General features: G+C 36.5%; 1 protein-coding gene across 10 annotated transcripts in view; it reads left to right on the forward strand.

The window, feature by feature from the left end:
* The window catches only part of LOC113231281 (whirlin), a 116,820-nt gene extending 94,247 nt beyond the window's left edge, over nucleotides 1-22,573 (forward strand). For 6 of the 10 annotated variants that reach the window (XM_026465527.1, XM_026465594.1, XM_026465569.1 and 3 more), the window contains 5 exons: nucleotides 17,171-17,176; nucleotides 17,710-17,790; nucleotides 18,950-19,219; nucleotides 19,295-19,435; nucleotides 19,681-22,573. In XM_026465527.1, coding sequence (XP_026321312.1) covers nucleotides 17,171-17,176; nucleotides 17,710-17,790; nucleotides 18,950-19,219; nucleotides 19,295-19,435; nucleotides 19,681-19,761 — 579 coding nt within the window. In that variant the 3' untranslated portion in view covers nucleotides 19,762-22,573. The remainder of the gene's footprint in view (nucleotides 1-17,170; nucleotides 17,177-17,709; nucleotides 17,791-18,949; nucleotides 19,220-19,294; nucleotides 19,436-19,680) is intronic. The other 4 variants (XR_003310550.1, XR_003310551.1, XM_026465577.1 and 1 more) reach the window with 4 other exon arrangements.
* The last annotated feature ends 1,154 nt before the right edge of the window (nucleotides 22,574-23,727 follow it).

The following is a 23,727-nucleotide window of genomic DNA, read 5'->3' on the forward strand; positions in this document are numbered from 1 at the left end:
TTGTGAGCGTTATTATTATTATTAGGTCCAATGCTGAGACATAATTACTATGCAACACACGATATGTTGCAGAACACGTCGGATGTTTCCACCGACATCCGACTATCGTATCGTTGAGTATCCTTCATATATTACATTAATTATAAAGTGCTATATACTGTAACAATTAACCCTTATAGTATAATATAACAGTTGCATGTTTTGCAAATCTCATTCTTATAAAATGTATTCCCAAGTGACATAGACGAAGTAATTAATTGATCTATTGAGAAATTAATCTTTTGACTTTTTCGCTGCAACACGAATGGTTTGCATAATTGCTTAACCGAGCGAAAAGCCGGCAATCCATCTGCTGCCATCCTGTACAACTCCTTCAAAAGGTGCCGAACTGGTTAAGTGTTGGTGTTGCAACTCGTTTAATATGAGTTTCTTAAGCAAAACTACTCTATTTACTTAACCACAAATTACATCTAATGCTGAATAGGTCATAGCTTTTCTTGGAGCGTCCGGCGCAAGTCCTCGGTAGCTTTTGAAAGGTCTTTAGCATCATGGTGGCGCTGCTTGCCTCCCAAGTCACCTCCGCATTCGTCGAGGTAGTCTTTCGGTGGTTCCGCGGGATACTTGCTTCCAAATTTCGGTCGAGGGATCCTCACTCGCTTGACGTCGTCCAACCAGCTCTCCATTCTTCAAATAGTACGCAAATCCACACGTGACAAAATAGAAATACCGATTGGTAAATAGCTGCTTCGTAAATTTACCTGGAAGAAAAAAAAAATCATTAGAAACTTGTTTCAAAGTACGGTCGAATTATTTCTATTTATTGTAAATATATTTACACTGTATTAAAAAGAACTAATGCACCGTGAAAACTAAACTAATTAAAAGCTTATAATTAGAAAATAATAATAATAACAATAAGATAAAAAAAGAAAAATAAACATTGTAATAATGCACTCGATTCCCTAGCATTCATCATTTCACAGAATCACGAGCATTCACAACACACAGCCGCCCATCGCCACGCAAGCAAATGACAAACAACTGTTGCATTGTTACATACGTAGTCATTCTCAGTTTGTTTAAATTACCATTGTACATTTCGTTTACCAATACAGTGATTGTAATCACATTCAGTAATGAAATTAAAAAAAAAACATTGTGGTCAGCATCAGTCTCAGGCCATCATAATAATATTCGGTCATTGCAAACAACAACGTAGAGCTATTGCTAAATAGTTTTTTCCATCTTTCAATGATGCAACGAATGTTTATTTCAGAAAACGAATACCGGTCACGGTAATATTTAGATATCATCGGCAATTGAGTGTGTAACAAAAAAAAAGCGATCTACATAAAATAAAAGATCCTATCTCTCATTATTGCGGACGAAATGCAAAGCGCAGTACTGGAAAATAACAAGTCTAGTCCAGTACTCAGTTGGTCTATGATTGTGCAAGCCCACGATGAGCATTGCTGTAACCTGCAATTGCAGATTAGTTAGTGTCCGCAGTTTCGTGTCGAGATCGAAGTGACGCGGGCGCTGAAATGGGCGCCAATGCCACCGGATTTATTTCTAGGAAAAATGAAACCACGTTATGTTAGTCTTGACAGTCAAGTGACACTATTTACAGCACTGGTGGAGATAAAAAGACTGAAATTCACATAAAAAATAATTGAATATCAATTCAATAAAAATTTAAATACACTGAGTAGCGACATCTCTAGCCGGGGCTGGTGGCTGTAAAGGTCTAAATCTAACAGGGTGACGAAATACTTTCATAGAATTCTCATAGATGGCGCTACGGCTAAAAAGTCGTTGAAAAACCAAGTACAAAGACACGACAACAAGCACATAGAGAAATTCGTGAGGTCCGCTGGTTCGTTCCGTGGCTTAGTTGGTATAGCGTCTGGCACGGTTTGCTAGAAGACGTCGGTTTGAATCTGGCCGGATCGAAGGAATTTTCTCTTGAGTGTTCGATCTTTGTATTACTTGGTACTTGGTGTAACGGGCTGGTGTCCGCAATTCGACAAAGACTGAACTTTTATTGTTTCACTCATGCTATGTTTTTTAACATATACATACATAACCTCTAAAATAAGTGTTCTAGACATAGTTAGTTTGCAAACTGACCACTTCTACTGGCTGTATAATTATGTATATGAAACTCGTCTTCGGTTTTGGGTACCTGACCATCATCGTGCTAATCTTAGTCAAAGGCAATAACTTCTTAATAATAAACATCAAAACAAAACAAACAAAATCTTAAGTAGTCAATAACTTTTTAATAATAAACATAAGAATATGGATATTTTGTTATTTATTGCATACATGGTGTAATCATTAAGTGGGCCTAGCGATGATTTCGTTAATATAAACAAATATCAAAAACCTTTAAACAGTGCCTCTACCATGAGATTATATTGACAGTTATTGCTAGCGACCGCGTAAAATGTTTGCATACAAAATGTTGTTTCTTCTTGTTACCGCTAGGGGCGCTGATATCGAAAGTACGTTACCTAATGAGTAAAATGACATCAATACCTTTTTAAATAAAACTAGAAATATCCTAAATTATAATGCCCATACTATGACATTCGTAGAAAGGCTTTAGTTTCCTTACTTTAAGAGGTAACATTAAATTTACAGATAGCAAAACTGTTACAAAAAAAGTAAAAAACTATATTTTAAGTAATTGAACAAAAACGAAGTGATATTTATTTTTATATAAGTACAAACATTTGTATTCAAAGCAGTTGATCGAAATTTAAGGCTCTCAACGAATATCATATTAAATGTATGGGAGCGTTTCATGTTAAAGTTTTACATATTTTTAGACTAATTTTTTAAAGTTATTGATGTCGTTTTACTCATTAGGTACTTTCGATATCAGTTTAAAAGTCTTGAATATCTCTTATATTTACGGAATAGTCGCCTGAGGACAATTAACGATTACACCCTGTATATTATACTGTTTTCAATTTGCTATGTATATTATTTTGGCAGTTGTATACTAGTATGTGAAAACTGTGATAAGTCAATAAGTTCAACCCGCCTGTGAAAGCAGTATATAAGCGCAAGTACCCTAAAGAAAACCAGTTTCAAAATTGAGTAAAAATATAAAAGATTCTGTGTTAGAAAAATAGGAAATCGATTTCAAATCGGCCAGGAAAAAGACACTAAAAATAACAGGATAACTTAAATGAGTCGCGACCGTGGGAAAACTTGCACTTGGAAAAAGACGAGCCAATTCTCTTTGACCCGAGTAAGTAATTGTGTTTTAGATCGTCTTTCCATTTAATATTTGTGTTCGCCCTCAGGCAGTTTCAGCTCTTAAGACGCTAATTAAATATAGTATTGAAGTTGTAAGAACTTCTAAACATAGTCCTAGTTATATTTCTCCTGTTCGTTAATATAACATCTATTTTTCAACCTGCTCCACCAACAGATGGTAGGAAGTAGAAATTTGTTTTAATGGAGCATAATCCGAGCGTGATGCCTATTGTACAGCATACTGAAATACTAAATCGCTGTATCTCGAAAAACTGGTTTATCTTATAACAATAACGATTAACTAACGTCAAGTCAGACTCTCGAGTAAGACAAAGATTTTTAATGCACGATTGGCTTTCTCCAGCGAAAGTGTGGCTAAACGGTGGCATTATTTCTTTGACGCTTTCAAACCTCTTGATTTGAGTGCACACAATAATGGAGCGGTTTATCTTCACGCTGTACGATACCATCGTTTAAGTATCTGTTAAAATAGGACATAACATTAGCCTTTATATAAAAAACCGCAGTTTCGCAATTTTATAGTATACGTAGTAATAAAAGGCGTAACATTATACTAATATATAATACATTCCCATAAGTTCTTATACATAAGTTATTATTATATTCCCATAATGTATTATTCCCATAATACATTCCCATAAGTTAGAAAGCAACTTCAAAATATTTCGATGCGTACTCTTGGCGAAGCATATGAGTTTGGAAATATTGGTCTGTGGACGTCGTACTTTTCCTTGTTCCGGACACGGGTCGGTCACGTAACATAATTCGTGAGCTACTAAGACGAACTAAAACGTAGCGCCGAGGTCTACCGGGTAGTGATGAAAGAGATTCAGTCTTTTAAGGCCTTTTAAAAAACTTCGACTAATTTTGAACGCCTCAAGACTTGTCTAGTCTTTTAACCCTCAAGTCTTGAGTCATACGACTAAAACTGAAGAGTAATTCGAGTCGAAATCTTTTAAACCTAGGAAGCTTAAAAGACTTATAGGACTAAAACGACTAAAACGACTGGTGCCTCATAGCCTCGGGAGTCGCGAGTCATATGGCGTGATTTTATTTCTACCCACAAGGTATTTATTTTACGATTTTTATTATAAGTAAATTCCTAACGTGTATATTTACTACATACTACTTACGACATTTTTATTTATAAACTTCGGGTTTAATAAGACATAAAATAGGTATAAGTCCTTTGCAAACAACTCGAGTCGTTTAAGTCTTTCAAGTCGTTTAAGTCTTTTGAGTCTTTTAGTATAACGACTGAGTCTTATTAATAAAAACTCGAACCCCCGGTCTTAATTTTAGAGTCAAGTCCTGTAAAATGGAGTGGAGTCGTTATAAAACACCCTAAAAGACTGAGTCTCTTTCATCACTACTATCGGGCTAGTAAATGAAGCAAATGCGGAGTAATTCCGTAATATTATGTCCGAGAAAGCGGGTTGTTAAAGTAAATAACTACACTTTATGGCGTGCTGGTTTAGTTTCCGCGACACTCGTGACTGAGAGTCGTGGGTGCTATCTGCGACAAATCGGAGAAAAAGTCGAAGAGAATTATTGTGACTCTCAATAACTGTCTAAAAACCTACTAAAGCACTTATTACTGGCGAATAACCTTTAAAATTAATGACTGTAACAAAAAATGCCACCAGCGGTACGTTTTTTGCAGCCTCATATTCAACAAAAAAGCAATAAGTAATATAACCATTCATTTGGTACCACTGAGAAAGGGTTTTGTTCTTAAAAATTACAGTCTTGTTGATTGTAAAGGGGCGGAGGTTATGCAGGCAATTGGCTGTATATAGTACGTATTACTATTACGCATAGAAGACAAAATTAAATGTATATTCGTTAGTAAGAACAAATGTCGATAATAGGAGCAATGTCCCGCTTGAGAGGAGCATAGGCTTGCCGGAAGTGGCGCGAGGAGCGTCGCGTGTGCATGGCCCACGCTTGTGTCGCTCTTACATTACAATTTACAATGGCACATGTAAATAATGGAAAGTAAATTGAATTAATTACTATCACATATCATATCTCCCATTGTATAGTCATAATGCCATTCATCAACAAGTTATAAAGTTCGCAACGTGTACTGTAATTTTCTCTTTTTGTTTATTATTTTTGTAGCAGTATTAGTTACAAAATCACGATAATAGAAGAATTGCAGAAACTTCAAATGCAAACATTATAGATGTTATAAGCTTATTTACCCACTATTATATGTAAGAGTGGCGAACTTTTCGATAACAATGGGCACGATAAACAAATATGTACTGTGTACCCAGTTCATTAGCATTGCGAAAAGGTTTCCTGAAATTCAACCACAAGGTAATTAATTACCTCTCGTACTATTTCCTGCAATCATTCACGTCGTTGAAGCGTGATAGCTGAATAAATAAAATTGCGTGATAATACCGCCGTCGAAGAAAGTGCATGAGAAGTCGGAAAATGTAGTATCCTAAATTAGGCTCTTATATTTGGTATTATGGTTTGCGAGGTCTGCCTAAATGGACTCTGTACGTGCTACCGTATCCTATGTAACACAAGTCTTAGTAGCTTACAAGTGTAACTTTCTCCAACGCGTGCTCGACAAAATGACACCGAATAATTCCGGACTCTGGATCCTTTTTCTTTTAAATTTATACACTTGATGACGCTGCCACTGAATATCTTATTAAAATTTTAGTTTTCTCGCACTTTAAAATTTTATCTTCGAAATATATTTCACTACTTTAGTAACATCACGTAAAATCAATCCAGAATCGAAAGTTTTGCCAATTAAATTCATCATATGCTTAAGTATCCCTGACTTCAGTTCAAATAACCGCTTTGATTGACTGACTATCAAAGCGGTTATTTGTACCGGATAAATTCAGAATTTGAACTCGAAGCGTTGTAGTAAGCACGACTCAAGTAACTGTTGGTTCCCATGGCCGAAGCATATTATACTGGGGTCACGGTGTCGGATCCTAGATCCTATATATCTGTTTAACAAGTAAATAGCCTTTCTCCGACTAATATTCAACGGAACCAAGTTGAAAATGCAGGTTTAAAAATAGTGTTGCAGTACAAATTATAATGTATTTAGTTTATACAAAACTTGTTTAATAGTGCAAAACAAACAACAAGGACGAATGCAAATGCACTTGCGTGTAATGTTTGCAAGCAAAGTATTACGTGTAAGATAGAGCCAAACAAAAAGAATCGTATTTACTTAATTTTTAACAACCTATTTATAAGTCCCACTGTTGGGCACGGGTTTTTTTATAATACCAAGTAACGGGACCAACAAGTCGTATACTTGGCGTTAATCGTCACGCGTGTCCATAGCAGTTGCAGTGCCACTCAGAGCTTTAAATCGCAAGGATCTGAGGGGCACTGCCGCAATGACTGTCATCCTGAGACATGAGTTCACAAGTCTCATGTGCCTGTAATTTCACCAGCACCCTTACCCTTCAAAACCGGAACGCAGCGATGACCCATTACTGCTTGACGGTAGAAATAGGTAATTGGCAGTACTTCCCTGGACGAACTCTTTCACAAGGAGCTCCACTGCTACTGAGGGTTTCCTCTCTAGCGAGGGTTTAGGCCATACTCCGCCACGTTAGTTCAGTGCGGATTGGCACACGTTTTCCGAGCCTCGTGAACCGTCATCTACATACAAGCTCCATCACAATGTTTTCCATCACCGAAGAGCTCATGGTAACTTACAAATTAAATTTCGCACGTAAGTTCCTAGAAACTCAGAGGTACGAGTCCGGATTCGAACCCACGGCCTATGCTTGAGAGGCGGTAGGTCAAACCATTAGACTATCCAAATATATATAATAGTGATTAAGCATGCCTAAGAAAGGCTCGGTCACTTGAGAACAGCTGCACTATAAAGATTTAATAGCACATTTAATAGAGCCTTGTGAATGAGTTCGTCCTGGGTAGTACTGCCACCTAGCCTAGTTGCCACCAAGCAGTAATGTCAGCATTACTGTGTTTCGGTTTTAAAGGGTGCTGGTGAAATTACAGGCACATGGGACTTGTCAACGTATATTTTAGGGTGACGGGCGCAGTGGCAGTTCCCATCAGATTTTTGCGATTTAAAGCTCTGAGTGACACTGCATCTGTTATGGGTAAGCGTGTAGCTTTCCATCAGGAGTTCGTCCCGTCACTCAATGTAATAAAGAAAATAATTATTTACTCACACAAGAGACTAAAAGTATACAAAATGAATGAAGTCGTGACAATTTGGCGCCGTTACTGTCATAGTGATAATGAACATGTCCCAGTTTGCAGGTGTTTTTACGGTGATGCACACGTACCCTAGTCTCGCTCTCCCAGTCTACATTTACGAGCATAATATTGCAGTGATTAAGTTACGAGATTGAAGCAAGTGCACTTGCGATTTTTTTATACCGTTGGATGAATACGTTGTAGTAGATACTTTATTTCATCATAAGAATTGTTTCGGTTTCTCACTTCAATGTTAGTCACATAGAGTTACAACTTAAAACGTGTGCAAAATTATATGTAATGAATTCAATGATGAATAATTACTATTAACGAGTAAGTTGTCACCATGGCAATTGATATGCAATACTTGATTAGTGCCTTGTTTTTGTTTTTTAACTGACTTCAAAAAAGGAGGAGGTTCTCAATTCGGCTGTATTTTTATTTGTATGTGTGTTTCGCGATAATTTGTGAATCGATTTTCATGATTCCTTTTTTGTTGGAAAGAGAGTACCTCAGTATTGGTCCCATTTAAATTAGAAGAAAATATTCCACCTCTAAGTGTGGCAAACTAGGGGATGCATCCGGTTTCGCGCACTTTCCGGTAATCGATTTCAATATAATATGGCAAATAGATATAATGCCACGAATTTTTGAGGTCGGTTTATTTTATAAAATAGTTACAATTATTCTTATTATACTTGAATACCAAATTTTCATTAAATGTATACATTCATTTGAATATTTAGTTAACACATACTCTCTGTAGAAATTTTATGATACCTTGTTTCTCGCTAAATGATTTGTATTTTTAAGTTACAGAATGTCACGTTGTTTGACCACCATGATATTCAATTATTTTTATGAAATTTTTCCACTAGTTTGTGATAATTATTAACACAGAACACAAAAAAAATCCTTCGATCCGTCTGGATTCCAAAAAAGTCGTTAAAAAACCAAAAACAAAGATCTGCAACAAGTACTTAGAAAAATTCGTAAGGTCCGCTAGTTCGTTCTGTGGCTTATTTGGCATAGCGTCTGCCACGGTGTGCTCGAAGACGTTGATTCGAATCTAGTCGGATCGAAGAAATTTTTTCTAAGTGTTCGATCTTTACATGAATTTGTAGTCTTTTGAGAAATAAAATATCTTAAACCATAAACAACTAATTCGTGTAAAGATTTTTAAGAACTGACTAGCTACTATTTGTGATATTTCCTTAATATTGCAAAACTTTAGAACCGTTTTATTAATTTCCAATAGGGATAAATTAAAAAAACTAATAAAACAAAATGCAAATAATAAAAGTCAGCGCTATCACATATGATTCAATTAACAACGACAGTACCACAAACACCCAGACCCGAAACAACATAGAAAAGTTAGTTTTTCTATATTGACCCGGCCGGGGATCGAATCCGGGATCTCAAGTTTAACATGACACCATGAAAACCGGTGTGCAAGCCAGTCGATTACGGAGGTCGTCAAAAAAGTACAGGTTATGTGCTATATACCTACCATATTTCCCGTAAGTAATAATATCCTGGACTTCCACGTTTACCAGTGACGCTACTTTCTACCATATTTCTGGGAAAACTTTCGAGGCGTTAATACTTAAATTCTCACATGATGGATAATTCGATATGAGTGAACAATGAATGCTCAGTACTTTTTATAATTATGTAATTAACGTCAGTATCATTAACTTATTTGCCGTTCTTGCTTTTGGATAGACACGTGTGATTAATTAGTCATGTAATTTCACAATCTTTAGGCACTGTTACAAATCCAGAACAACATCCTCAAAGATGTATTCATTTTTTGCTTGTTCCTTAGTTAATGCAAAAGTTGCATTGGGTAATCTTTGGAAAGCGAACGCCGTGTGGTCACGTATGCTTCGTCAACACTATAACCCGTGCCATCACGTTAATTGCCACTTTGTTTGACCGCTCTACCCACTAACTTCTAAGCAGGACTAAGTAATATAATAATAATATAATATAATCTTCCAATAGTCAAGTATTGGTACTAACGCGTATTGTAATTATAACTTTAGCAATGTTGAAAAGAATTTTAGTTAACGAATAGCGGTAACTAATACGTCAATGGCTTCCAATACCACTGTGCTAATAGCTTTGTTTATTCCTCATGTAAAACAGTTCTAACGTAGAAACATAATCTATCTTCAAACATTACGTTTGTTGTTTTACTCTCACATACTTTGGCTAACAAAATAGAATCGCCTCAACATAAACCGCATCGTACAGCTTGTTTGTGCACACAATGATCTGACTTCAGTTAGCTCGTCGCTCTTTGGCTCGTAAATTTAATGCAGTAGACTAACATAGGATTGTGAACGTTCTTGGTTATACTAAACATTGATCACTTCTCTACCACACTAATTGCCGACATTGTTGCAATACGTTTGTTTCATTCATTTACACGTCTTCACTTCCTGTATCATAAACTGAGAAGAATTACCTTGTTCTTTGTTGATTACACTTAAAATGTACGATGTAATACCAGGACCAAGTAATACAAATTTTATTTGTGATAAATCGTTAACTTTCGAACTTTGGTTTGTGAGATTACTTCACTTGTTTTAATATGCGTGTGGGTGTTCGACCGTTATCCTTCCAGTGAACTTGTATTTTAAGTCCGTATTATAGGTACTTTCAAGTAAGTAGATATAATGTACTGACCACAGTCTTTAAATATTGTACAATTACTGACACTCTTTAAGATCAACGTACAATTCCACCTGAACGAAAGCTTAGTGGATACTTGCTCAAAAGTATTTAATAATAAATTACAACAATTTATACAAAAGTTCCCCTGTAACACCTGAAATGTAAATACACGCCTTAAAATGTGAAAATATTATGGACATTTAAAAAAAGGAACTGACACACACGCAACAGAGATTGCGAGATCACACAAAAATAAATTGTTTCTTTCGATAAAAATTTCAACCGGTTAAGAAATTCTCCTTACTACGGTGTTGAAACTCGCCACTTTGGCCTTTTCCTGCAATGGTGGTCGATGCCATGTCTTTAGTAATCAATAGGTTTAGTGTTCCGGGTAGTAGAGATCATTAGGAGGTTGGATCTAATCTCCGCAGGACGGTCGTGCGCCGTCCTGACCCACAGGTCAGTACTAATCTGTGCGCTACACCACCACTTTGGCGGCCCTATCAGAGCAATACGTTAAACGATCAGATGAATCTTACTACCACTTATATTTAGTTCCCTAATAAAGGTGTTCTTACGTAAAAGGATTGCTATATTTGGATAAAGCCCAAATAAGTGTAAAATAGACCTGAATATTTCTGTGGTTGTAGCTTTGTAGCAAGTACTGCATTTGACAAAACCCTTTATTCGTGACACTTCTATAATAGCACACATAATGCAGGTAAAGAAACCGGTGCTTTCTAAAGGTGACCCTTTGGAAACGCCCGACATCAGTCGAGGGCTCTTTTTAACTCGGGCAACTGTATAAGGAACTGTGTAACATTAACCCCATTGCAACCCACGTCGGCTCCGGATTGTGATCTCAATGATATTTCTTACGCTCTTTGCTGGTATACAATAGAATTCTAAAATAATTGAAGTAGATAGTGACAAGTGATGTGTCGATAATACCTTCTTAAAATATACCGTAACTTCTACACAAGGCATCAATGAAACTGAACATCAAATGAAAATGAACTAGCCAAATTGGTTTAACAAACTAAAGAAATAGTATTTCGAAAATAGAAAGCGTGTCATGACTTCTCCGTGTTTGTGCATCTGGGATACGTATTTAAAATGCCTAAGTTGCGACAACACAATGGGCAACAGACGGCTCTCGAAGGCCATCTGCTTCCGTCCTTGTTCTAGCAACTGCATCAGTCAACCGTATCATCATTAGGCAACGGGATTGCATCTGGTGGCTGAAGAAAGATTAAGCGCTTATAGTTAGGCTATCCTGATTGATGTGATTGTTATGGGCATATTACAAAAGAGTGGCACTAAAATCGTATATAATTCGAATGTCCCCTATGTTGTTAATATGTTACTTGTTATAAATGACACAGGTTGCATGGCCAGCGAAAGAAGGAGTGTATTTTTTGTCCATGGCCCAAAAAAGAACCGGCTAGCGCGACAAGCTTAATTGCTTTGATGAATGTGATCCCAACTTATGTCTTTACAGCATAAAAAACGGAACCTTAGACTCTCTGTAGATCTCAAATCAATAAAATCCTAGGGCATGGCTTATAACAAGTAAAGACTTTTGCGTAAAGTAATAGTGGAAATAAAAAAAAATCCTAAATGAATTGGAAAGTCATAAATTGACTGTGTTGTCTTGACCAGGTGAGCACACTTTGTTCAAAATGAATAATTAAATAAATAAATTTTACAAAACATGACTGCGCTTAAGTATAAAGTACAAAATAACAATAGAACTTAAATAAAAAAGAAAATAGGTAACTGTTTATAAAGAAAATTTGCTTTTAATTTCATGTGTATTGTAGAGATCGATGTGTTAAAATTGTGTTAGCTCTTACCCACATGTTTTAGGTACATGTCCCAAAACAAAACTGATCACAATGGTATTGTTTACAACGAACCTTCAAAGCAGGCTCTACCTGCAGACAGGCGCTAAACCGCGCTTAAACATTGACCCCAATTTGAGATTTAACTTACCCGTCACGGTTATCCTGTTGGCTGCAAGAATCACACTGCCTTCTATTTGTAAACAAGCTTGTTATATTCACCTAACGGTACGTGTGTCGTCGTCAAAGGTAGGAGCAAGACTGGCTGAACAACAATAGAGCAAGCGGCGCGGGCGCAATGGGCTCGTTCACACACTGCGAATCGAGTTCGCTCGACAGTATGAAGCCTGTGCAAGCGTTGTTGCTATGGATTTGGTGCACTGTATTGGTCAGGTGATTTAATGACCGGCCACACACGTGCAAGGACTCATTAGCTTGGATACATGAAAGAAATTGTGCTTTCAAAAACAAAGATGTAATGTTTTCGTTCACAAAGAAATAATGACTATCGCTGATGAAGATACAAAGGAGTAGATCCACGTGTTTTAAGCTTTGTGAACGAGGTAAGTGGTGAAAGGTCTTATACCAGACTGGGAGAAATATATACAAATCGATATAAGAATCGAACGGAAATAATAGCGGCAAGAAAATTTTATTTTAATTAAATCTTATTTATGTCTCTGACAAATATATAATCTCATATTGCGTTGCTCAAATGAAGTTTTGTAGCAGTAGAGGTGCTTGTGAAAGAGCCACCGTACCTATTTCTCCCGCCAAGCAGTTATGTGTGCATTACTGCGTATCGGTTTTTGAAGGATAAGGTTGCTGTGAAAGCATATGCACCTGGGACTTTTCTTTTATAACATCAAGTGAAGGCAAGAACATGTCGTGCGCCTGATGGTAAGCTAGACGCCTGTCCATAACAGTTACAGTGCCACTCAGAGCTTTAAATTGCAAAGATCTGAGGGGCACTACCATTGGGCCCGTCACCTTGATACATAAGTTGACAAATCTCATGTGCCTGTAATTTCACCAGCGAAACTAGTCAACTTATGTTTCAGAGTGACAGGCGCAGTGGCAGTGCCTCTTAGATCTTTGTGACATGAGGCGCACGACTTGTTCGTCCCGTCACTTGGTGTAAACAAAAAAAAACTATCTAAATGAGGCAAAAAATCATACGAAATGGTTATTTAACTAAATTTCTTAAAAATTTAATTCAATATTATACTGCTAAGTTCTACGAAAGTCGCTACTGGCATAAAAAAAAGAAAGTAGAAAAAATACATAAATGTCCTATAGCAACAAACTAAAAATTCAATTGCTAAAATGATTGGGAATGAAACGATTTTTTTTTCGGATCTAAATCGCGTATATTTGTTTTTCGAATAAGCCAATCTTTCGGGTTCTTTACAGATCCTATGGTGACCCGTGAAGAAAATATTTAGTTTTATCCCACAAGGTAGTGAAAATTTAAGAACTCGACATACTAATTTGTATCTACTGATATAATGAAATGAAGTTTGTAACAATGTAAACAATGTCCGTGTAATTGTCTTAACACTCAAATTGCTTTCTCACGGTATACAGACATCTGTCCAAAACTGGATATACCGGAAACACTCATATAAAAACACAGGAGCGAGCATTTGATGCTGTTAAAGATTCTCAACCATAAACTAAGAAGGAAATAAATATTATAAATAAATAAGTTGGAATTTTGTGAAATTCATGGATAGATTCGATTGATTATAGGACAAACTGTTACAGATAAAATAGCACGGAATTAAAAGTAGTTACGATGTTGTATTAAAAGACTTTGTGTATTTAACTGCTTCCGGCGAACTGATGTTTCCACTAATATGCGAGTTCGTTCTTTATGCTTTAGTTACGTCATTATTACGTAAACTTCTTACAGTTGCGTTTAAAGGATAAATGTTAATATTGTCGGAAAGCAGAAAAAACATTGAGACACCACACAAGCTTACATAAAAGATAGTTAGCCTATATTTAGTCCCACTGGTGGGCACAGGCCTGCTCTTACCGTTATATGGCTTTGCAGGTTTCTTCACGATATTTTTCTTCACCTGAAAGCTCAAATTTCAAATTAAAATTCTCACATGAATTCCGAAAAACTCAGAGTTGCAAGCCCGGATTTGACCCGCTACTTGAGAGGTGGTTGGTCAAACCGTTAGGTTATCACGGCTTTTTTACTTCGAATGTCTCCAGTTATGCATTTAAGCCCCACATAATTAATATTAACCACAATTTTTTAAACTTACTTGGTAACTACTTAATACATCTATACATATAACTTATTTCGTAAAGATCGCAATGAGCATTATTTAGCTGAGTGGGACCTCAGTATTGCACAACAAGACCTGTAAGCGCTCTTGCTCAATGGAAAACTTCAAATTAGCAAACGTACGCGTATGCAAATAATGGCAGTAGCGTGATATAGATATGGCTTGTGGTTCCTGATTTGGTATAAAGCCATCATGTGTTTCCTTAAGGGTGTCGTACAGAGAAGCAATAGGAAAAATCCGGAAGAAGTTAATTTTTGTTTATTAGAGTATAGGGCGTTCACTCAACTCGGGCATGGAGATTATATAGAAAATCTATCCGTTTTCAAGATACCCCAGATGGCCATCTGTAAATTATATTTTTGTTGTGGTGAGGTTAGTAAAGTACGATGTTTTTCCGACTGAAATGTAGGGATGTTTGGATTATCATCCGATAGATTATATTTTTCAAAACCTTTTATTTTAAATTGTGTATTGGTTGTTCACGACTAGTGATGGTTACGCTCTTTATATATTTGAGGGGTAAACGTAGTGAGGTTGTGGTAGTAGTACAGCACATTATGTTGGCAACTAGGGTATAAAATTGCTTTAGACAAAGAACTGGACAGGTGATGTGAATATATATCCCTTTCAACTTTTGTCTATGACCTCATAATGCAGATCTAGCTGCGTTCGTGTATTCGTACATGTTTCTTTTCAAGCCTATGCATACGGCATATTGTTTATGCGCGGACAACGTCAGATGACATGCGTTAACGCGATCCAAACGATAATCAGCCGCAGCCAGTACAGTTTGGCATAGGTTCTTTAAGAGCCTACTATAGGAAGCACTCACATACGGATCAGTCCACGGTAATGTAATCGATACACAAAACAAATAAAACAACACCAACTTGTACGAAATGTGATCATAAAATTTAAATGGTTTAAACGGCGTAACAGTCGTAATGTTTGATCAAATCCTGAAGAAAGGATCAGTCATAAAAAATATAGTACAAAGTACTAAAAAAACCGACCTCAAAAGTCATTCATCCCCTAGTTTGCCACTCTTAGAGGTGGAATATTTTCTTCAAATTTAAATGGGACCACATCTGAGGTACCCTCTTTCCAACAAAAAAGAACCATCAAAATCCGGAAGCCGGAGTTATCGCGTAACATACATAAAAAAAACATACAGTCGATTGAGAACATCCTCCTTTTGTTGACGTCGATTAAAAATCGAATATTTTTCCCGTCTTTTCTTCAAATAAAATTACGTTTGCTCAACATTAGTTGTCATTATATTTGCAAATGTATATAGTCAACTTCGAACACACGCACCTTCGATACTATGTATCAAATTTCACTCGCGATAGAACGCTGTGGTCTGATCAAACAGAATCCTTTTACGGCAACTAGTGAAGCGTACGCACCGCCAGGGTAGAGTAAAAGTGAAATAATGACTTTTCGTCGAGACTTCGCTGGCCCTGGTTTCACTGAAGGCCAGCCTTTGTCTCGATAGGCTTTCACAAAACCATCTACTGATAATTATATTTTGAGTCAGCCATATGAATGTCTAAAAGTTTCAATACTCACAAGCCGTAATTTTGTCCTGTAAATAAATAGTAAATCGAGAATCTACAAAGTAACAGATATTGAGATTTGGCTGACAAAAAACAGAAAATCATTAATGTTAGTTATAATTGGTTAGTCATTGTGTGTCAAGTAACGTTATTCGACGATTTTAGTAAAACATCGGCGGCGATGGTTATCTCTCGAATTTATAACTTAACGGTTCTTCGAGTTACGATATAGCGTTATATAGCGTAGTTCATAATAATTTAGTATTATAGGCATCGTAAGGAAGTTATATATCTAACAAGTTTAATTATATTCTTGCTTTTATGCTAATTAATACATGTTACAACTAAAGTAACTGTTAAATATTTTAGTTAACACTTACAAAGAAGCCGACTGATTCGAGAATCAAAGCTAGAGAAGCTTCGTCACGAGTGCCTCGGTGCGTTTACCCAATGGCCGCGCATCAAAATTGCCGTAAGCGTCACGTCCTAAAAACTTTTACTCGAGGCTTTGTGTGTACCTAATCGTTCCTATACTCTAGCTCCTAGTTCGTGTGGTACTTCGCGCATATATCTATACCTATATTGAATATCAATAGGGTTATGTTTTTGGTATTATTATTGCTTCTACTCTGGAATAAAAGAAGCAGGAGTGTATATCGGCAGACGGGGCAGTACATTGCATCGGGAACGGGTGTGTGTCGTACGACGGTGTTTGATAGTATCGCGTTATTTATAGAAGACACTAACGAGACGCACAGTGTTTCGCCCGTTCTAGATACTACAGATAGCATCTACACATTCTTAGAAAATATCAGCTCGTTATGACACCGCAAAATCTGCGCAACATATGACAGCGACAGTACGTGAGGCAAAATCTGAACAATGAGATTACGTGGCCAACCAAATTTGCGTTTCCGTCGTTACAGAAAAACAATAGCATATTATAAAAAAATCTACCGTCTTTGAGTGCGTTTTTCTATGAAGAAACGCCGGAATTGTTGACAGAGCCGTAACCGACAGTACAATTGGAGGAAAGTCAGCAGCAACAAACAGCCAAAACACAATAGGGCAAATGGTTGCATGACTGGAAAGTTTGGAACTCTTTTATGTCAAATATTAGCAAATAGCACAATAGCACTGATTTCAAGAAAGACTTCGTATGAAATATTATCGTCATAATTAAACTGAATATATAATATTACCTAATACCTGTTTTAAGGTTAGTTCCTTTGTTTCATGCATCTCCAAAAAAACGGCACATTGGCAGGACCAGGTATGTAAACATCGAACAATTGATTCATACATAGAGTACTACTCGTATTTTTATTTCACCATCTAAATAATAATTACCCACATAATGTCCAAGAACATTGGTATGGCGTATATTATATTAAATATATATTTACAGTTATGGCTAACGTTTGTAAGGGGTTAGTAAATAGTTAATTAGGCTTTGCAAACAATGAGATTGCCTTTCCTACTTGTAGTTGGCTAGATGAAACAGTAGCTACGCTAATTACCTATTTCGTAATACACTGTTGTCTACAATAGCCCAAAGCAACTGTAGCTATATTTATATTTTATCTAGAACCCTCTTTGATTCCGTTAAATGTCGAAATTTGTCTCTTCCTACTATTTAGAATGTATTTCTCAGCTAGTAACAATAGTCGCCTAGATCAAACAGGGCTAACATGAAACATAACAAGGAACACGTTAGGGACGAGGCTTAAAGCAGGGCCGGTTGGGTTAGGCATCGCAGTGAGTGTCGGAGTGAGGATCTGGTCCTGAGCGAGTGTGATGTTTCAGTGCGGCTATCTCGAGGGGCTGCGCTCATCACTCGGTGGCTGGACGCAGAAAGTTAAATCATGGTACTGGGGACGACCTCTAGTAAGTGGCCCGGCGTCTTGCCGTCCGAAAGACCAGCGAACTGTCCTAGCACATTCGTCGATATATTACATTTGCACGATATCTACGAAAAATTTTTTTAAACTTTTCATTGGAAATACTCGCTTTCAAAACCAAACGATTGCTTGGTGTAATAGAAAATTTTATTCATCGTATATATTTTCACTTTTTTTATTGTTGCACTTCATTTCGTTGTTGATTTCGCCTAACAGTTTTAGTTACATCATTTCCTTTAGTTCATTAAAAGTAGCGAGCGCACCTCGACAATTGAATTTCTCATAATGGTTATTTCATTAGTCTGTAGCGGTACCTTTTTGTCTTGGAATGGTTGGAGCTAACGTGGTGCATGAAGAAATAAGTAGGTACTACTTTGCGGTATACCAAAATCTTAGTGTTTGTATAGTTGTGAATAGATTGGAAGTTCATCTTTTCTTTCGCATTTGCAAATTTCGGTTATTTACATAAACCTGCGCATGGTGGCGGAAGTGCAAAAAAATTGTTTTATGTAAATTATTTTTAATTTAATTTTAATGGTTTTACTTGCGCATTAACTTTATTTTGTTGGCGTAATGTTTATGTTGTACCAAAAGTTTACTTGCCTACCGAGGTAGGTGATCGGGTTAACGACTCTTCATGATACATTGATACACTTGTAAAATAACCACTTTGAACCACGCCACCGAGTGATCGAAACGCATGATTCCAAGCCTCCAGCACACATGTCACTTACAGCTTCTCGATACATTCGACGTCTACTGATCACTTACATTCCTGTAACTGAGAGGCACAAGGTTGTAAGCCATCATGCAGCACTCAACGTTCCTGCCTCTTCTCCAGGAACGACACCCGATTTACTGCCCTCTGCCGCCCAGCTACACATGTCCTCAATATTTCTTTAGAGCACTAACTTGTACTTAGAGGCTGAATTAACTTTGCTGTTTAGCGTCGTAGAGTTACAGTTCTTATACATATTAGTGTGGATGTGGTATCTAGCAATAGGATTAGGAACAAAATATAAATTCTTAGTAAGTATTAGAGGAGTTGTGTACATACTTAATTCATTCGCCATTATTGAAAGTCATATTAATTGAATGGGGTTTATTCTTTTGAATATCTTTTAAATTTAATAATACGTTCACAGGAGTTGGCTCACAAACTATCTCGCAGTTTCGATATGAAAGAAGATGGAGGAACGTTGCTCGATGAGCGAGGTGGCATAAGAAGACATCAGTCCATGCAGCGGCTGCAACACGGGGAATCTGCGGCGGATGAAGGCCGCGCAGCAAGGGTCGTACATGACCATCACGGCAACCTACAAATTTCCGTTAAAAAAACAAAGCCCATACTGGGCATTGCTATCGAAGGCGGTGCTAACACGAAGCATCCGCTGCCTAGAATTATTAACATACACGTGAGTTACGTTTGAAAAAAGTTTATTTCTGATATTCTCTCACTCTTTAAGTAACTTCATCTAAAAATGTTCCAGGAGCATGGCGCTGCTTACGAGGCAGGAGGATTAGAAGTAGGCCAGTTGATTTTGGCGGTGGATGGCCATCGCGTAGAAGGAATGCAACATCAGGACGTCGCGCGATTAATAGCAGAGTCCTTCGCTCAGAGAGATAAGCCCGTAAGTGTTTCGACAGACAATATAATTGTGGCGCAACTTTCCATATAAGAATCACGCGATCTCAAACAAGCCATCAAAAGCTCACGCTTGTAATGCCAATTGACACAATTAGGACATTCTCGCCAATTCAAAAACTGCGTGGGCAGGTTATGTTAATTGAAACGAAGGTCAGGCTCACCAATTTGTTAATAGTCAGTTTTGAAAACATTCAACGATATTTTTACGTAATAACTTTTTTTTTTCAGGAGATAGAGTTCCTGGTGGTGGAAGCAAAGAAATCCAACCTGGAACCAAAGCCAACTGCACTTATCTTTCTGGAGGCCTAACATCTACTTTCCCTCCCCGCCAGCGACCCACCGGCCGCGCTGGGCAGCGCGACGCCGGAGGTCGACCTCACCGCGCACACCACGGAATAGCCAACTCCAACCTGCGCTGCCACATGCTCTTCTAAATGCGCTAGCATAAACATATGCTCGTCGGCTCTTCTCTATTTACTGTTCCTTGTACACTGACACCCAAGTTCTTGATTCTTCGTCATCATCAAACTTGACGAACCGTAAAGGAATAGTTTAAGTAGTGAATAGAGCTGAACGCAGCAGTTGTAGCGTATTTTACTCTACAGGTGATCTGATAGGCAAACAAACAGCGGGCATCAACACCGAATACGGATCTGAAGTTGCAATGAACTGAAACGACAATAAACGGCGACACGACGCAGGTAAACCAGTAGGCTGTACCAAACAATGGCACAAGGGAGGCAAAACTTTTTACATCTTGATGAATTGTCCACAGTAATAGAAAATAGTTACGAAGCACACTGCCCAAGGCGTTCGAAATTAACTTTCTCCTCCTAAATTACGTCCCTCATTCCTCTTTCTTCAGTGAGAAGGATTGAGTGGTCACAAAAGATTTTATAAATCATTTTCTAGAAGTAGCATACAAATTTACCAGTAGTCGGCGACTGAATTTTATAAAACAAAATTCTCCTACTTTTACCAATTACTATAAGTTCATCTTAAAATCACCATTAAGCATCATAACGTTAAAATTTTTGCAGGTAGTTTTGATCTATGCAATTCCGTAACAAATTTAAATAAACGATAGATTTTTAAAGAGGTAACATAGATCTTATGATTTTAATTTTCGAAAGGAAATTGTGCTAATAGTTATTGATTGGCAATGGTGCTACGGGAAGATATCACTCAGAGTTTCAACTTCTCAGATCATGTTCACGCGTAGTTATCACTAGTTTAATAGAGCTTTTCGTCAGCGCGTTCATGCATCTCATGAGCGGCGGGTTCACCCGCGAGGTGTCATCCATGTGCCATTAACGTTGTGTTGGGAGTGGTATATTCAGTGGTCATGACTCTTAAAGGTCATCTCATCAGGTCGCTGAACGGCGTAGACACGCAGTAGCAGCCCTAGAGCCTCATCTTTGTCATCTGTAGAGCAGAGCTTTGCAGCACGCGACGCGCCCCTAAGCAAGCTGGTCACTTTCTCATAAAAACATCAAATTTATAAGCCTTTACACCCTTTATATCCACACTAAATTTTAGTTTTCTAAACGATAGTTTATTTTATATTCTAATCAGTAGTTTGTTGATTTTATAAAATTTTATATGGATGTTTCAAAGTTTGAACAACTTAGCTTGGTTCAGTTTGCTTAGCGCGGCTCCATCGACAACAGTGCGTCAAACATGTCATTCCATCAGGTAGTTAAACGGTGAGTTACACGAAATTATGGCGGAGAGGGATTTTAGCCCACTCTTTGATTTATATATACGTAATTTTAAGTGAATGTGTGCAATACATGTATAACCAAAATGTTATGTTAGATGTTAGACTCAGTAAACTGTTTACGTCATTGATATTATTGTAGGCCATCATGGAACGTTACTCGATGAAGGTAGCGGTAATTAATGTAAACATGATGTGGGCAGTATACATACATAATATTTCCATTATATCAATGTGAGTGTTGTTAGTGCTTTGATATCCAAAAAACTGTAGATATTGTACACGTTCCAAAAATTTTATGATATGTATTTGTATAAATGTAACATGCTGTAATTAACCTGATTATATTTCGTTTATCGACAAGATTCCATGTACGGTTGTAAATATATATCTATACTACATGTAAGCTGTAAATATCAGATTTGAACGTACTTGTAATATAAAATTAATATATTTATTGAAGTTAGTGCCAAAAGCATTTGACAATCCCCTCTACAATGTGTGTGCGACGCTACAGGCAGTACTGAATTTTACTAAAGTTTTCTATTATGTACTCTGCCAGCATTGTACTGACGCTATTATATTCACAGATATGCTTCGATTATTAGAAGTTGGTCATCATTATACGTGTTTTAATTCAATATTGTACCTAACACTTTGCATAATTAAATACAAATTCCAAATTTTGTATATTTTCACATTATACGAGTACATACACGTAGATAATATTTTCAATATATAATTATTTTAAATCTGAATATAGTTCAAAATTAAGGTCACACATAGACATCCGCCTCTTCAGAACTTACAATTTTATCCCTTCAAAATAAATTTAATTAAAATATATATGTAAATGATCAAATATGCACTGAACAACTATATTTTGTACGAGTAATTATAGTTAATTTTAACTTATACCTAATTGTATTTAAAGCTACATATAAGTTTGTATGATTACACTAAGTATTTGAGTCAATTCATCATTTGCGCATTGAACACAGTTTTAATGTAGAGTATAAGAATTATTTTCATATTCTTCTGTAAAATGTCATTGAATATGCCAATTATGTTTATTGGCAAAATTATTTAACACGTGTAATTAGCAATAAAAATATTTTAGTTTTTATTTAAGATTTGTTTATCAACAGTTCAAGTCCTACGAAAGCAGAAAATAAAGGTACACAATTGGTTGTCCCACCTAGACCGACCATATGAGTTTGCATTTCGTTAATATCTCGAAAGACGGTGCGACTGTAGAGATTTTAATGTCAGCCTCAGTTAGCCCATAAATTGGTATACATTTCACAGAAAAAATCGCAGGTTAGTTCGCAGTTTCGTTGAAAACGATCTATGTTGTAGTCTGTTGTTAAGTTTGTCGTTGATGACAAAAATATATTGTTATCTAGATATTATATTGTTTCATTTGCTACTTTATAAAGTATGTTACGTGAATTTATTTTATTTCAGTACATCATAGCATAGAACCATGACGCCTTCTGAAGAACACTACACGTTACCAAGTACAAGTGGTTTCCGAGTGATGTTTGTTAGATATGCAGGCGTTCGCTTTGATATTATAATTTTATTAACATTGATAGAAAAACAAGTTATATACAATTACTGGATATTACGGTAATAAGTAAAATAAAGTAAAGTAAATTTTTACTAACTATACATTTACCGTTGATGTTTATAATTTAGGCGGTTAGTTCTTTACGCATTGCTATTACATGCGCCTGAAAAAAAATCTAGGCAATTCGTTTCAGTATAGATGTTGCTTTACACTTTTAGTTCAACTGCAATTTATCGGGTATTTCAACTTTGAAGAAACTTCTCTAAAGTTCATTTCATATTATTTATAATAAACGATACAAGTTAAGTAAAATATTTACAAATTGACATTGAAAAAAGATGTTACTTCTAGAATTGTGTTCTTTAAAAACAAAGTTTGACGTAGATATTTATCAGAGGCAACTTTACTGTTTTGTAAGTAGCTTAGTAACAGAGCTAGCTTATCCACAAATCAGCCACTCAAAACAAATGACGTCCAAAGACCGACGTCCTCAAACCAAAGCGGGTTGATGACATGCTTAACAACTTATTTAAATAAAAGTTCGTTCTCAGCTACAATTCTTCAAACAAAGAGTATTGTGTAGAGATGAACTTGGTTTCTTATTTTTATATTAAACAGGACATACAAAACATTTCATATTTAACTTACATTTTAAATCATAGAACGGTCTGAATCTCTGTCTCACCTTTTGAAATCAAATCTAAATATCTTTATTTCATTGGCCAGCAAATTACACTTGAAATCATCATCACATTATAAGGCAGATTCCCCGAGAGGAATGAGTAAAAACTGTAAGAGTTGTTCTTCGTAAATAAGTAGGCATTGTTCACATTTATCATTTACGATATTTATTTCAAATATCAAACATACAAATAATTTGAAAGAGGTAAACGGATCACTACCATGTCATCCAATATAATGCTTTGGTTTGACTACTTATGCCAGTTTATTTTAATTCCCCGTATATAGGTATAACATTAAC

This window comes from Hyposmocoma kahamanoa, unplaced genomic scaffold (genome assembly GCF_003589595.1).
Source record: "Hyposmocoma kahamanoa isolate Upper Pololo Valley unplaced genomic scaffold, ASM358959v1 102, whole genome shotgun sequence".
Lineage (NCBI taxonomy): Eukaryota > Metazoa > Arthropoda > Insecta > Lepidoptera > Cosmopterigidae > Hyposmocoma > Hyposmocoma kahamanoa.